This window comes from Eurytemora carolleeae, unplaced genomic scaffold (genome assembly GCF_000591075.1).
Source record: "Eurytemora carolleeae unplaced genomic scaffold, Eaff_2.0 scaffold1003, whole genome shotgun sequence".
NCBI classification, from domain to species: Eukaryota; Metazoa; Arthropoda; class Copepoda; order Calanoida; family Temoridae; genus Eurytemora; species Eurytemora carolleeae.
Window position 1 is genome coordinate 19,945 of NW_019397748.1, and position 18,079 is coordinate 38,023.

The window sequence follows — 18,079 nt, forward strand, 5'->3', positions numbered from 1 at the left end:
AACAAGTTAAGCGTTTTTTTATTTCCCCCCATACAATATAATTCTTTTTCCTCAGCTCAAACTGTATAAAGTTTCTTAAACCTATCAGAAGCAATCAACTTAGTCTTATCTATCTTCTTCACCCTTATACTTTTTGACCCCCTCCTTATCTTATTCATGATTTATCATCTTTGTTTTGTTTAAGATGTACACTGTACAGTGTACGTCCATCTATTTATTTACAATTCTTATTCGCCTATAATGGGCCTTCCTATCAAAACAACCAACTCTGGTTAGGCGGGTCCAAACTGCATAGTAAATTGTGATTTGATATTTGTATTATCTCGTGCTTTGTAGTTGAATACACATATGAATATGAATAATATGAATATGATCATAAATATATCTAGCCCAAATTATAATAAAACTCGTATTAGATAATAGGTTAAACTGGATTTAGTCAATTCTGATGTTGTGATTCAAGTAATCCTCCATTTAAAGAGAGATATCCTGATTCACAACAGTACCCTTTAACATTAATATACTTAATAATTTGGAAGAGAGATATCCTGATTCACAACAGTACCCTTTAACATTAATATACTTAATAATTTGGAAGAGAGATATCCTGATTCACAACAGTACCCTTTAACATTTATATACTTAATCATTTGGAAGAGAGATATCCTGATTCACAACAGTACCCTTTAACATTTATATACTTAATAATTTGGAATATACCCACGCACCCCTGACCCTCTAGTAAAGATAAATTCAACCTAAAGCCTGACCGCGTCAACCTTGTTGCACCGGCTATTCCTATTGAGTGTCTGCTTTATTTACCCAATGTACGGGCGATACAGTACAAACTGGGACCGGAAAGGTTTCTGGCTCGAAAATGTTTTCTAATATTGACAATTTTCTTGATTGTTTCTTTTACAGAGAATGCTGCACAATCAAAATTAATAAGTTAAAAACATGGATATCTCATTCATTAAACTGATCATACAACGCTTTTAATGGTACATTTTTGAATCTAAAATACCACACGTTTAGAGATGGTTCATTATTTGAAATCTCGTTTACAATTCCTTTAAGCTTAAAACACAAAACAAACATCCAGATATTTTTTTATTTGCGTATCAATTCACTCTTTATCACTTTTTCACTATGTTGCTTTATCAATCTTTTATCTTATTAAATGTTATCATCTTCATTTTTAACGTAATATCACATCAATTTGTGTACGGTATGCACAATAGCTCGCACATGTTTCTCAATAGAAACGTTGCCAAAACTATAATCTTTATTATTTTACATCTATATATAAATTTGGCTTGTCTGTCTGTCTGTCTGTTTGTCTGTTTGTTTGTTTGTTTGTATCCAATAAACGTCAAAACGGATGAACCGATCGGGCCCAAATTTTTTGTGGGACATCTAGGGACTCCAGGGAAGGTTTATGAATCATCAAAATTTCAAATATTTGTCTCCATCAAAATTCGATCGTCATTAAATTTTTTAAAATTTTGAAAATCCGCGAAATTTTTTGTGAAAATCCGCGAATTATTTTTGTTTTGTTTTACGATGTACACAAAGAGAACATGTTCACAATTAATTTAGGAGATGGGCGCGAAGCGCCCTCTAAGGCTAGAAGGAAGGGCGCGAAGCGCCTTGAATTTCTAGTTTTATAGAAATCATAAATAATGAGCTTGCTATTTCTCTATATATTTTTTCTTTTAATGGAAAAAAATTTGGCGACTACAAAAGTTTCAAACATTTTAGGTCAGCTTGTGTAAGTCTAATTGTTTAAATCAATTTTCAAATCAAACCTTTTTTTGGCGTCCGAATGCAAAGCACTAGCGCTAATGTACTTTTTACTTCGTTGTCAATGACATCAAATTGTATTCTCCAATCTAGCTGAAAATTTATTACATTTGTAAAATTCTTTTTAAAAGAATTCTAAAACTGAATTGATGCTTTCATATCTATATTGTCATATAATGCTATCAATGAAATATATGTTCAGTTTAGTGATCATATTTAGAGATAATAATAAATAATTAATTACGGGGTTACCCATTAAGACTTCAGAAACGACTGTACGGAATTTATTTTGTCTTTTTCCTTTATCTTAATAATTTTCTGCTCCTGTAACCTTATTTATTTTCTGCCAAATCATTTAATAATAAAATAATTAAGGCAGAAGACTTAATTAACATTGTAGGATTGACATATTTTAAGAGTTTCAGGGGGTCTTTACAGTCGCAGTCTTTGTGTATCTTTGGGTAGAAATAAAGAAGATGACAATCAATTTTCTTAATATTGTCACAATTCGTGTATAGTACAGAGTGTCCCACATCATATTAGATCGTTTATAGCACAAAATTGTGATTTTAGAAACTAATCAGAAAATTTGAAAACAATGAATCATTTTTAAAAAAACATAAAAAGGTTTTTATGAAAGTTTTGGTATGTTTTTCGAGAATTATGTGCGTATTTTGGCGTTAAAGCTCGGGGATAATCCAATATGATATGGGACGCTCTGGTTATCTACCAGAAAACCAGAAAACTCTGTAATAGGAAGACGACTTTTGAGACTTTAAATAGACCAATGAGCTTGGGACACAGCAAGTGCACAGTGAAAACAGACAAATTTCACTTAATTAGTTATTTAATAAGTGTCTGGTAAAACTTTTTGCTTTGTAACAACCTAAACTATTTAAGTATTGCAATAAAGTCGTCTTTCTATTTCAGAGTTTTCTGGTTATCACCCAATACAAAATAAATGTGAACATTATACATTTCAGACGAACAGAAATGAACGATGCACCAAACAAATCTGGTGTACATCGTACCGTCGTATATCGTACGTTGTACAATCCTCTTATGTACACTGGCTGGTAGCACTTTAAGTAGCAATGTTTACACCACCAATAGGTACAATACAGAAGACGACTTATGATCTTAAATATTCCTGTAAACATTAAATTCAATTACATTTAATAACTTATGTTTCAAGCTGTTGGGAACACTTGTTAAGATTACATTTATGATTGTTTAACCGCCACATATACGAATACATAGCAAGAACGCATGAAATGTCGTCTTGAAAATATTTAAAATTTATGACAGCTGTTTTGCTTCATAATTGATGTGCACAAAAAGAAAGTTGCAGAGATGTTTCAAAGGGTTGAATAGACGATTTATGAATATATCCAAATATTATTGTTTTTGATAATTCTTAAGAAATTGTTTTTTTTATTTTTTATTCAAGGTAAATTAGCAGCCCTGAAATATGCAGGACAACAATTGATATAGTGAACTCGTTTTCCACGGCATTTAATCTTAAATATATGAATTGAGAATACGACATTATGAAAACTCTTGCTTTGTATTCATATATCTGGGGTTCACTGTATATAAATACGAACAAATATAATATAATATTGCTTTATGTTTTTTTAGCTTGGAAACCTTTTGTTACAAAGATGGTGCAAAGCGAGAGGTTGCAATTTTTAACAAGTAAGATTTAATAATTTAACATTTACAAGAGTTGACCATCGACCACAGAGAATAGAATATATATTAGAGGGGAATTTAAAGAATCTCTCGGTATGAATTTTTTCAGTCCCTTTCAGCCTGAAAGGGAGTTCAAAGTGTACAAATCATTTAAATGTTCAGAAATTATATGCAGTAGAGTACATTAATACTGTATGTTCCCTAGACTATTCATTTCAATTTCGAATTTTTTAAACTGTTAAATAAACTTTATAAGGAATAAGGTGAATAAAAACATCATTTGATTTATAGTTATAACGGAAAATCATCGTTTGTAAAGTAAAAGGCATAGAGTCTATGTAAAATGATCATCGGTCAATTATGAAACCAGCCTATTTCATAATTTGGTTTTCTTTTAACAATAATTTTAGATTTTCTATAAAATGATATTCCAGGGCCCAAAAGATTATATAGCATAAATATGTGAAGTACACCTGCAGTATGGAAACAGTACAACAAAATGGACGTTTTACACTTTTTTCTAGTAAATTCCCCTCTAATATATATTCTATTTTCTATGCCATCGACCCTCATCATTTTTTGTGTGAACAAATTTTGAGTAGCAATTAAAGAATGTCTAAGCTGGAAAAACGATGGCATCTTTCACATTATAGATCAGATCAAGGTTTCAATGGTGTAAATCAGGCTTGTCCCTCTTTTTTATGGAGGGTCACTTATAATTTGGAGGACAATCCCTTTAATAATTCAAATCAAATTTAAGGCAGGGTATTCTTTAGGAACAGTAGATATCAATGTGTTTTCATATTATTCAATTTGGTTATTTTTCTATTATCTTATCAATTTATAATTCTTACATTAAGATTTATACAAATGTATAGACCCCAAAAAAGAAATTTTCACTCCACAATTCTCTATATTAAGCAAGGTACTAATGCAAGGAAAGTTATTTCAGAGGTGCACGCATTTTTTGTACTGCAGTGTACTGTCTTTGCGCGGAAAAGTAAACACAAGACGAATTTCGAAGCCTGACATGGAATCCATTTCCACAAAATAATCTATGAAATATTCTGGTCTTAGGAAACTATTATGTGAATTTTCAAATTATCAAAATTGTATGTTTTTATCCTCCTCGGATACTAGACGAACACGATCTATTCTTGTTTACAAATTCCGCCCAGAGAGAACTGGTTTTAAAATGGACGCAGAGTATACGCGACCGCAATTAACTTTCCTTGCATTAGTACCTTGATATTAAGTTTCAGACTTTGTACAACAGTGTACAGTGAATAGTGCAGTACACTGTTCATTGCCTTTAGTATTCTAAAATATTTTATATAATGAATCATCAAATTCACAATATTTCAGCTTGTTTTTGTTCTTTGCATGATTCACCGTGAAAGTTTAAACCCTGCCCGTGTGAGATGCACGCAACCTCCATAAAAATTTAATTGTCTCAAAATCAAGATTTTAAACTTTTGTTCTATGATTGTGGAATTGGTTTTATATGATGTTTTATGTTGTCTAGACTTAATGAAATCAAGTGCAAAATTTACAACATAACCTTGATTTTCCTATTTATCTTGTAGAAGAATATGTCACCGGATGTTGGTATACACGATATCTATGTTTACACTAAAAAAACACGTGTGATATAAAAAACAGGAATGAAAAAATTAGCTGTTTGCGTTTCACTTCACTTCACAGTAAATTGAGTTCCAACAACTCAAATTTGTTAATCCCCATATTTTTACAATATTTCGGTGTAAACCTTTGATATTTCAAACATGTCATTTGATCAAACAGAATTCATAGTTTGAAATATCTAAGGTCTACAATATTGGATTGCAAAGAGACAGGGATTAGAAAATCAGAGTTTGTTGTAAGAACTCAGTTCCGCTACATCTACACAGCTAGAAGAGACTGTAAATGTAATTTCACGTTACCCTTCATGCCATTAAGAAAGGTTTGTCTGTTAATGTAAAAATTATATGTCTAAACTCATTTTTGGGTTCTCTACAAAAAATACAAAATAATGACAAAATCAACGGAATTGGACACTTGCCAGGCTACTAGAAATAATTGTTATCTTCTACATTATTAATCAGATAAAGGTTTCAAGGGTACCGTTGTGAATAAGGCTGTCCCTGTCTAAATGGAGGGTCACTTAAAATTACAACGATAGTCCCTTTATTCTGAAAAACAATAAAGAACATGTAATTTTCCTTGAAATGAAAATTTCCTTCCTTTTCTCTGATGAATAAATCCACAACTGCTATTGTATTGTATTTAGATTATTTTTCAACATCTCCGCAAACTTTAGTAAAATGAAATTAATAGTTTAAATATTTAGACCTCACATGTACGTGTTTAATTCTACAGTCTCCACAACCTTCAAGTGTCATTTAGAACTGGAACAGCAGTCCAGGATTTCAGGAAACCAGTCAATCTTGATTTCTTTATTTCTCTATCTCTTGATCTCTTGATCTCTTGATCTCTTGATCTCTTGGTATTTCCATTCTTTTGATCTCTTGATCTCTTGATCTCTATATCTCTTGATCTCTTGATCTCTTGATCTCTTGATTTTTTGATCTCTTGATCTCTTGATCTCTTGATCTCTTGATCTCTTGATCTCTTGATCTCTTGATCTCTTGATCTCTTGATCTCTTGATCTCTTGATCTCATATTTCTTGATCTCTTGATCTTTTGATCTCTTTATCTCTTGGTACTTTCATTCTCTTGATCTTTTGATCTCTTGATCTTTTGATCTCTTAATCTTTTCATCTCTTGATCTTTTGATCTCTTGATCTCTTGTTCTCTTGTTCTCTTGATCTCTTGATCTCTTGATCTCTTGATCTCGATCTCTTGATCTCTTGATCTCTTGATCTTCTCTTGATCTCTTGATCTCTTGATCTCTTAAACTTTTGATTTCTTGGTTTCACTTGATCTCTTGATGATCTCTCGATATTTTAGTCTTTTAGTCTCTTGATCTTGACTGGGTTTTGTTCAGCTGGTTTCTCTGTGTATATCCAGTCTATGGACTTTATACAAGATGAGGAGTGTTCCAGAGATTATGTTCAGTTCGGAAAGTAAGAATATTTTTAGAATCTCTTAAAATACATTTTTTTTTATTTAGTGATGAATCAGTTTCCATTTCTAAAACTACTGAAATGATTTTGTTTTGTAAAGTTTTGACAATAGAAACTTGGGACTCAATGTTTGACCAGCAGTTTCACTTCTTTAGCCTATCATTTTTCGGTTAAAGTTTGAAGCACTTAAATTTTTTTTCTTGTCTTTATGCATTTTTTATGTTTGGTTAAGAGGGTTTAGTTTCAAAAACAATATCTAGTGCTCTGTAAGCAAAACCCCGACTATAACTATAGTGATGCACTGAGTCCATATATGAATTTAATAGAATAAATATAGAAAACATCAATCAGAAATTAAAACCTCAAACCGGAAATAATATTGCTTTCATACATATGTGTAGAGTTACAAGAACATTCCCCCCCCCCCTCAATGTAAAGATGTAATAAATGTAATGTAAATGCTGTCGTGTCATGGAAATTTCTCAATTTCCTATATGGGAAATTTTCCTGATACCCAGGCATTTGGGAAATTTCCTAAATTCCTGGGTATCTTGGAAATTTTCAGTCATTTGAGAAAGGAATTGAGTCTTTGCCACAAACTCTGATTTTCTAATTACTATATCTTTGGAACCAAATGTTACAGACCTTAGATATTTCAAACTATGAATTCTGTTGGATCAAATAATCAGAGTTTGAAATATCAAAGGTTTACAACATCGGGCTCTAAAGATATTGGGGTTTAAATATTTGATTTCGTTACAAAGACTCAATTCCACAAATGCCTATAGGTTTTTGGGAAATTTCCCAGGTACCCAGGCATTTAAAAAATTTCCCAAATTCCTGGGTTTTTGGGAAATTCCTTTTTTTGTCATTTTTGATAATTGCTTTCACTCCCTCAATGTGTCAAATAAATTTTTAGATAAACCGCAATTGAAAAAAAAGGTTTTATGAAGAGAAATCTTGATTACAGAATTAATTCTTGATCAGGGATAGCTTTTAAGAATACCTTTGCAAATTGGACCTGCCACATTGAAATACTGTGTACAGTCCCTTTAAAGGAATATTGTGATACCCACATCAGTCAACAGATGTAGTGCGTATAATATACAGCTTTTGTATATCATAAAATATGTATTCATCTATACATGAATTTAATAGTTTTCTTACCACATGTCCACATCGCTCTTTTGGAATAGTTTTTTATTTGTTGGGACGGGTCGATTTATAAAAAATAAACTTCATGGACTAGTTTCTTGGAATTGAATAACAAAATCAAAGCTTGACGGTTGGATGATAAAAAAATAAAGTTTCCAAGAATTTATAAAGGATCACACCTTAAGATTATTCACTCTACCAGAGGGGAGAAATATGGGGCTAAAAAAGTAAATAAAGTTAAAAACATTTTTGTTTCAGGGATGTTCTCTTTATAACAACATCGAAAAGTAAAAAATTTTGTGGCCATATTCCACCACCTGTACAAAGGCTAAATGTAAGTATTTTTTGTTGTTATTTATATTAATTAAAGTCATAAGTCGTCTTTATTAAGTATTTTGCATTAGACGTCAGTATTTTGAAATTTGTAATAAGTATTACTCAAAAAATGTGCTCTAAACATTTGTAGAAATAAAGCATCAGTTTTATTTTTGATTTATTGTCGACTTTTGTTCTACTTTCTACTGATTGTGAAAAAATCAAATTTACGCCATCTTACTTACTATTTTTCTAAACCATGAACAACCATAGATAAAGATAGATTGCGCATAAGAAGACATTTTTCATCTTGAAAGATATAAATGTAAAGAGATGTTTTAAAGCTATTCCTGTTATATAGATTAACTAGGTCGGTTGTGAACATTGGATGTTCTTATGTCATTGAGTACTTGTGGTGTACATGAGTTCTGTAGAGAGAAATTTAAGTTAGTTTAGTCCTTCTCATGTCCTTCTTCAGTTCTCGTCAATATGATATATTGATCAGTGAAATATTGTTGTTCAAATAGTTCCATTCCTGGAGTTATTTTACACTCTATTATGAAATCCATAAAAACACCAAAACAACCAGCTTATCATTGAAGTACACTTTGACCCCTACAAGTTCGCGGACTGTACAATTCTTGGTGATTTTGCGTACATAAGCTATCTATGTTTATTTATTTATCTATGTGAATAACAGTTATCAACTTCTCATAAACTGATATTCTTACGTTTTATCGTATTTAGGGTGAACTTCACGCAGGGTTCGAACCAGATATACATACAGAGAAGAGAAAACATAAAGAAGATTCAACTCTGGAGATGGATGTTTGGATAAAGGTAATTTTCAAAAATTGACAATTAGCTGATAAGCAGCTGTACAATACCTCTTCATTTTTTTAGCGCGTTTTTTATACCTACTTGAAAAGTTAGGGAGTGGTTTAATTGAAAAACTGAGCCCACAGACTACAAAGACTGTTTATCTCCTTTCACAGGGTGGGCTTCGTTGACCTAACACAAAATGCTTCGTCTTTACGATAGGTTTTCAGAATGCAATCTCACGGCCATTTGTTGCATATAAAACCCATTTAGGGGTTAAGTTTTTACAAATTTTAAAGAAATACTCCAATTTTGAACATGAAGCATAACATTTATGAATTCAATCTTTTTTGAAGATTTTGTGTTTCGTATCTAAAGGATCTTTAAATATTCATTAATATAGATGTTTGCTGATTGGTCGTGTATAGTATTTGTACACAATAGAACATGCTGTGGAAAATATCGCATATCATAGATTTCAATCAATCTCTGTAACTCTCTTATCTCTGACTGAGACCGGATAATCTTGATTTTTAGTTTATAATAAATGTTGAAAAAGTTAGTATGAGTTAGTAAAAACGTCGTGTGTGCATCAGTATTGTCAAAAAAAAAACAGAATTTTGGGCCAGTGTTACAATAAAAAATGATAACTGCAAAGATTACAGTTCGATACAATCAAGACTGAAAAATTTAAAATTTACTATGGAACGTGTGAAAACTTACAAAGAAGAACCCTACCATTAAGAAAACATTAAGCCTAGAAATATGCAAATAAAACTGCAAAAAATTAAAACTCAAGGTTAACTTTTTCTGAAATATATTTAATACATATTGAGTATAAAGTTCAAGTTGAAATGACCTTGAACATGATAAAAAGTGACTAAACAGAAGAGCACAAAGAAACGCAAAGATTGAACAAAGAAAGTCCATGCTATGATTGTAGAATTGAAAATAAAAGAAATACAGTGCAATGCAAATGTGCATGCCTAAAGTTCTGTGTCAAGATTGTCAAAAATGGTAAAACTTCAGATTTAATAAAAAAAAATACATTTCCGAAATCTAAATTTTAATCGGTTCAATCGTTTTGACATTTAATGTTTCACATGAATGATGTCTCTGAAAAAAATGTGTTTAAGGTTTTACTGTGCTGAGAATATAATATATTTAAATTTGGAGTTAATTACCTAGATTTTTATCTGCTGCAAAATAGATAAACTTGTATCAGGTAGATTATCAAAAAAGTGAAAAAAATGTTTTGTTTAGATTGAAGGTGGAGGTAGGAAAGAACTTGTTTTAATTATAACTCCGCACTCTATGTGCAGCAGAAGAAGCACAGGAACCAGGTAAACAATTTGATACAGTGATCAACAAAATAAAGTGACAATCACAAAAAAGTCATCTTTTTGTATCGATAGACATAAAAATAGTATTGATCGAACTTTTCAATATTTCGTACACAAAGATAGAAGACTATTTTTTTGAGTTGGCAGAAATATTCAAAACAAAATTATTTGATTAGAATCATAAATAGTAATTGATTAAATTTTTGTATGATCGGGCCATGTCCCATGCAATTCATCTGAATGTATCAGCTCTGATTTATTGATTGAACATCTATATNATTATTATTATTATTATTATTATTATTATTATTATTATTATTATTATTATTATTATTATTATTATTATTATTATTATTATTATTATTATTATTATTATTATTATTATTATTATTATTATTATTATTATTATTATTATTATTATTATTATTATTATTATTATTATTATTATTATTATTATTATTATTATTATTATTATTATTATTATTATTATTATTATTATTATTATTATTATTATTATTATTATTATTATTATTATTATTATTATTATTATTATTATTATTATTATTATTATTATTATTATTATTATTATTATTATTATTATTATTATTATTATTATTATTATTATTATTATTATTATTATTATTATTATTATTATTATTATTATTATTATTATTATTATTATTATTATTATTATTATTATTATTATTATTATTATTATTATTATTATTATTATTATTATTATTATTATTATTATTATTATTATTATTATTATTATTATTATTATTATTATTATTATTATTATTATTATTATTATTATTATTATTATTATTATTATTATTATTATTATTATTATTATTATTATTATTATTATTATTATTATTATTATTATTATTATTATTATTATTATTATTATTATTATTATTATTATTATTATTATTATTATTATTATTATTATTATTATTATTATTATTATTATTATTATTATTATTATTATTATTATTATTATTATTATTATTATTATTATTATTATTATTATTATTATTATTATTATTATTATTATTATTATTATTATTATTATTATTATTATTATTATTATTATTATTATTATTATCAATAATTTTTTCAACTTCTAAGATGTTTTTTTTTTCTTTTTTAGGATCCTCCAAAATATTCAGATATCAAATAATATTCTCTGCCATCCACCATTTATACTTTCCTTCGCCGCCAACCTGTATCTTTACGTATACTACATTACTCCTCCGCCCATAGTATACAGGGTGACCCAATAAGCATGTACAAAAGTTTATGAATGACAGATCGTTCTTTAAAAAGATTTTTTGTCCTCTTTACTTTTCAACTTTTAGTTTTAGCTTTTCAAATTCTGGATATATGAAGACGATATACCCATGTTTATTGGTACACCCTACATATATATTCACCGTCCACAATATATTTGAAGTTCTCCCGAGCTGAAGAATAAATTTAAATTTAGAACATTCATGTTTATATTTTTCACAATTTTACATCATTCTATTTCCGGGAAATCCTATTTTCCTTAATACAGGATATTTGTGGAATCACATTTATATGACGTCACACATTGATGATTCTTAATTTTAACTTTCATGTTGTCTTCCTTGAGACCTATGCTTTTCTCAATTTAACTGTAAATAGTGCCTTATTTGTATCTTATTCAGCCATTTTAAAATTACTATAATTTTGAGTCTTACTTTTAATTTTTGTACTTTGAAACCATCAAAAACTGAAATTTACTTTTTAACCCAAAGGATGTCCTCATTCATCTGAATGTATCAGCTCTGATTTATTGATTGAACATCTATATTATCAGGCCATGTCCTAATTCATCTGAATGTATCAGCTCTGATTTATTTCTTTTTAACCCAAAGGAATTGAGTTTTTGTAACAAACTCTGATTTTCCAATTTCAATATAATTGCAACCCAATGTCGTAGACCTTTTATATTTCAAACTATGAATGCTATAAGATCAAATAATGTAAGTTTGAAATATCAAAGGCTTACATAATAAGGTTACAGAGAAATAGGTGTTGCAAAAACTGAATTTGTGGCAAAGACTCAATTCCTTTATATGATATCTATCCTTACAATGATATTCTATGTTTCTAACTCAAAACTTAACTTTGATTCGCGTGTATTTTGCATTCAAGGAAAAGTGAAAAAATGTCAAAAAGTTTTTGCTTACTTTGATAATAGTTATTGGTTTTAAAAGGAGTGGCCAGCAATGTATGGTGGTTGAACTGAGATTACAGTATTGTAGAGAAATGCTTTAAGATTCATTCGAGACAAAAAAACCTTTTAAAATCTATAATTACTGAGTTTGAGCACAAAAGTCGACACTCAAAATCATCAATTGGGTGGATACATTTTGAGAATCGTTTTTTTTAAATTATGAAATGACGACGATAAAAATGTAACAAAAGTTTTAAAGTAAACTAATTAGTTGTTTAGAAACAGGTTGAGAACAAAAACTAACTATTATTATCGAAAATAAGTGATCTGCTCCAATTATTAGTTTCTATAATCTCTCATTATTCACAAAGATTTTCTGCAGATTTTCTGGAATTTTTATTTGAAAAGATGAATTTGAGGAACTTGCTGAAATCTGCGAACAAATTTATAGAAAATTCAGTATAATGATGAAAACGATATAATCGATTCTAGCATTGATTTACTAACAAATTTCTTTTGAGAAATATATTCCTAAACATTTAATTAGTTTACCGTAGAATTTTACTTTATTTTTTGTCGTTGCTATTTAATGATTTAAAAAAAAACGATTCTCAAAACGTATCCACTCAAAAATATGATTTTGAAAGTCGACTTTGCGTTCAAACTCAGTACTTATAAATCTTTAAAAAGTGCGATGTGTCTCAATTGAATCCAAAAGAAATTCTCTACAATACTGCAATCTTAGTTCAACCACCATACATTGCCGGTCACTCCCTTTAATGGTACTTTTGTAAATCAATTATAGAACTGTACGTAATTGCTTTGCAATCCCATAAAGATCAGAGGATTAAAATCGTTTTATGTACTTGAAAACCATGATTTCTCCGCTCTATAAAACTTTGCTTCGCATACCATTTGACATTAAATTTTGAATAATTGCCTAACATTCTAACACGAACGATTATTATAGACAGAAATCTAAAAAAATTAAGAATATATGAGGCCTTTTTATGAAACTTATATGTGTTTTCTTCTGAACTTATTATCTTCAAATCTTTATTTTAGAAAAAGAAGCTTATGTATTTTTATGTAAAATATATCTAATTTAGTGCAATTTTAAACCCTAGTGTACCATTCTTCCTCCAGCTGTGGAGAAAACTAAGAATCGAAACATATCAATTCTATTGCATTTTCTTATATCGTGTACAATTGTGTAGACATGAAGCTCAATGTTATAGTGTCGTATGTCGTATGTCGTATGTCGTAATGTCGTAAAAGAATATAATCAAATTTTATTTATGCATCTTTACTAAGGAACTGAACACTTGTCTCAGTTGCTAATCACTATCTCTTTGGATCATGGAGGAGTAAACCCTGCATATTTCAAGCTCTGAATTATTGATTTTAAAATAATTCACAGCTCATGGATATAAGAGTTTGAGGCACGTGTTCAGTTCAGATTTATATTTATGTTTGGAAATGTGCGTTTGTTCAAACTATTGAATAATGTTTAAAATTATTTAACAATTTTAAAATTCAAACCAAAGAATTTGAGTCATTTACACAAACTCACATTTTCTAATCCCTATATATTCACCCCCGAAGGATAAAGGATTATGAAATCAGAGTTTGTGGCAAATACTCAATTCCTTTATTTTTCAATCACATTTCCCCTTGGTCATAAGGGACTGTAAGCGTGATTTCAAATTGATCCTTATGTCTAAGCTGGTAATGCCCACTTCACCATTAGTTACCCGTCTGATCAAGTATGAATTAGATATCAACATTTTTATTTTGAAAACTGATTATTTTCATTGTGGTTTCTCTGCAAAAAGAACAGCATTCAACCTAAAAAAACGGCCCTATCTTCCTTATAATGGATCAGATAAAGGTTTTGAGTAGCATTGCCATTTTAACATGGAGGTCACAAAACAGATAAACAGATTAGAATTAGACACTTCCTTTTAAATATTTTAAAAAATAAATGACAAATTTAGGAAATTTTATAAAAACTATTTTTTTGTGACGGCGAATTTAAATTTTACTTCTGGACGAGCTTATCACTTCTGGTGCATCATATTTTCATGTTTTTGTAAAAAATAAAATTTAAAAAATAATTTGTAATTTTGGTTTTTAAAGTTCCTTTTTGATTCTAGTGTTTATGTCTCTTATATTATATCATTATATGTAATTATCATGTTTATCCTGTGTCTTCAAACGAAAGTAAAATATATCTTTAAAAAATGTTCATTAAGGCCTTCAATCATCAATAATTTTGATGGATTAATTTAGTAAAATAAACCAAAAACAGCAAAAAATAATTGTATAGTGTTTTTTTTACTGCAGCGGTTTTCAAGTCGTCTTTTCTCGTGGAAATATTGTTAAACTAAAAATGTCGCAGATTTTCTGTTCACAATAAATTTAAAAACTTAAAAAATTCAAGCAAACTTTTTTATTTTTAAACTACCATTATAGCCGTAATTGTAATGTTTCAAAGTAATTCAAGTAATCAAATTATTTTGTGTAATTTTTGTGACCTTGCATGGTTGTAAAGAATATTTATTACATTAGTTAACATTTGCATGCTAATTTCAATCTAGAAATTTCAAATTTATACCTTACTTTATCATTAAAGGGAATGCTAATGGAAATAAAATAAGATCTGATTTTTTAGAAAACAATCATCTTTTTTATTTATGAACAAGGAACACGGTCAGATAATATTATAAAGATATGATTGGATGACTGATCATAACTCATGAACCTCAAATTTTGATTTAGAAACTATGCAGATACAAAGGATTTGTTCTTAGCTGATTTAACTTTAAAAACGGAAGTTTAATTTGTGCATAAAAATGATTCTGTCAGATTCGCTAAATTCGGAATTTTTGCAACTGATCAAGATAAAAAAACTGCAGCTCGGACACTGAAACACTGAAACAAATTAGTGTAAGTTGTATGATCAGTGCATAAAAAGGGTAATGTTATGTAATTGCCAAAACTGTAGCTTAGGTTTTGTTAAGATGAAGTAAGATTTGAAATGACATTTAGAAATCTGGAAATCATTCCTTTGATGGACGATAGTTTCATCTTTTTCTGATATCAGCTCTGATTAATTGATTGAACTTCTATATTATCAGGCCATGTCCTAATTCATCTGAATGTATCAGCTCTGATTAATTGATTGAACATCTATATTATCAGGCCATGTCCTAATTCATCTGAATGTATCAGCTCTGAATTATTCTGCGATGGTAAAGTTAACTGCATCAGTAATAGTTTAGGTAAATAAAGGTTTATAAAGAAAAACTCCAATATTATGAACAAAATGTTTATTCTTAAAAAGAAATATTTTAATATTGATTCCTACAGTGCTAACTAGAAAACTCTAGAACTGAATGATGACTTTATAACTCAAGTTATGAATTTAAACAATCCAATGAACATAAGGCCCACAAATTGTGTAGTGTAAACTGACCCATTTTCTTAATAAGAGACTTTGTATAACACCAACTTTAGTATTGCTTTAATGTCGTCATCCTATTCTACAGTGTTATGGTAATCACTGTATATTATCAATATTCTTTATTAATTATCAACGTGTACACATCTTGAAGGGATCGCCTACTCCATAGTTACTATACGCTTATAGTTTAAAGTAAATAATTACTATACGCGAGTTTGAAGTGACCCTACACTGAAGGAGTGCCATCAACGATTTAAACTCGTTGATGGTGGTAAATTATCATATTCTCCGCCAACCATGTACATGAAATTGATTCGCGGATTTTTGCACCTGAGCTGAGAAGAGTAAAAATTGGCCGAAATTTGTTTAATTCCACGTATTTCTCGTTGCTCCTTATATAAAGATTTAAAGGTTCTCATTGGGAAATGATAAAAGCACACTCTAATAAAAGGATCATCTCTTAAATATTTTTGATGGTTTATTTTTCAGACGAGGACAGTAGGTTTTGTCCTCACTTAGAGGCTGGTGGACTGACAGAATCCCCAATAGGTCAATTTTTAAAACGTTTTAATATTTGGAAAAAATAACGATTCAATTAATAAAGTAGGTTGAGATTTAAAATTTTATCATGGCAATAAAATCATATGAAATGATTTCTTTTATTATCAGGAATTCCCTTGATTTTAATTATCTGTGTTGTTCTAGTCGTCTTCATTACCTTCACCTTCTTTGCTGTAAAGGTAATAATGTCGTCTTTTTTCTTGACGTCATCTTCAAAATGTTTTCATAAAGTCATCTTTGCATAACTTATCTTTGCACATATGTTTTCTTAATTGTTAAAAGGTTATTGTTTTCTTAAATAGTTCTTATTGTCAGGAAGGTTTAAAGCGTATGAAAGGTATGCCCGGGCCCCGTCCTGACCGGTCAGTACAAGATCAGCTGCCTGCCGGTCAGCAGCTACTCAGCTGCTCCGCCCCTCCGCCAGATTCATGCGGAGACCTCCCACCATTTCCGCCTTCATACGCAGAGGCTGTAGGACAGTTTTCAGAGGTTATTGATATTATTATTATTATTATTATTATTATTGTTATTATTATTATTATTATTATTATTATTATTATTATTATTATTATTATTATCTAAAAATATAATTTTTAGGCTTTTTTTATTACCTTTAACAATAATTTGAATTAATAAGTAATACTTTTTTGATTCTAAAGTTTATATTGCCATCTTTGTCCAATTCTTTAAATATCGACAATTCAATTAAAGATTTTACATCTGAACAATAAAGCTCTTCTCTCATATATATATGTCAGCTATTGCTGGCCAAACGGCAGGACCAAAATGTCTAAATTTTTTGAGGTAACACATGGGAAACCCGAAAAAATCAAAGTTTCTTTCAAATTTATTTTTAAATGATGTATAATTACTGAGTTTGAGTGTAAAGTCGACGTTCAAAATCATCCATTTGGGTGGTTAAGTTTTGAGAATCGATTTTAAAAAAATTATTAAATAACGACGACAAAATTAATTAGACGTTTAGGAAGATATTTCTCAATTGAAATTTTCTGAATGAATCAATGTTAAATTGTTTCTTTTCATCATTATATTGAATTGCTTATTTTTATGAATTTGTCCGCAGATTTATAAAAAATCCTTTAAATGTCGTCTTTTCAATAAAAATTCCAGGAAATCTACAGAAAATGTTTGTGAACAATGACACAATACAGAAACCAGTAACTGAATAAGATTACTTATTTTCGATGATAATAGTTCATTTGTATTTTTTCAGCCTGTTCCTAAACAACTACTAATTGTACTGTAGAATTTTCAAAGTCTAAAGAAAGTAAAAATAATATATCCGGAGAAATATGTTTTTTCCTTCTTATTAACTAAAAAGAAAAGGCAATTTCTAGAATTTGAAGCAAATTCGGAACTGAGAAAAGTTTATCAAATCAAGTGTAAATGACTACACCAACCACTTAAGATTGAAAAAATAAGTTAGAAATAAAATAAAATATCTTTACCTGTTCTCTAATACAGGGTGACCCAATAAACATGGGAATTCAATGACGAATTCGATATCGTCTTTTTAAATAATTCTTTGATTAAGTATAGTGATACCTACTGTAAAAGCTGTGAACCATAAGATTTTCATCTTCTATGTTTACAATTTGTTTGTTTA

The 18,079-nt window shown here is 29.0% G+C and overlaps 1 protein-coding gene across 1 annotated transcript; it reads left to right on the top strand.

Moving 5' to 3' along the window:
• The first annotated feature begins 2,758 nt into the window (after positions 1–2,758).
• On the top strand, positions 2,759–17,719 carry LOC111715752 (uncharacterized). The gene is made up of 12 exons (XM_023491123.1): positions 2,759–2,916; positions 3,445–3,501; positions 5,849–5,931; positions 6,506–6,584; positions 7,998–8,073; positions 8,802–8,894; positions 10,137–10,216; positions 15,630–15,709; positions 16,381–16,440; positions 16,561–16,631; positions 16,768–16,941; positions 17,687–17,719. The coding sequence occupies exons 1-12, from the start codon at positions 2,804–2,806 to the stop codon at positions 17,717–17,719; spliced, it is 999 nt and encodes a 332-aa protein (XP_023346891.1). The 5' UTR covers positions 2,759–2,803.
• Positions 17,720–18,079: the final 360 nt, after the last annotated feature.

Coding starts and splice junctions, on each gene's coding strand:
- LOC111715752 (XM_023491123.1), top strand. CDS start 2,804: ATGCACCAAACAAATCTGGTGTACATCGTACCGTCGTATATCGTACGT. Junction 8,895..10,136: donor AGATGGATGTTTGGATAAAG/GTAATTTTCAAA, acceptor TGTTTTGTTTAG/ATTGAAGGTGGAGGTAGGAA. Junction 16,942..17,686: donor CTGTAGGACAGTTTTCAGAG/GTTATTGATATT, acceptor GTATTTTTTCAG/CCTGTTCCTAAACAACTACT.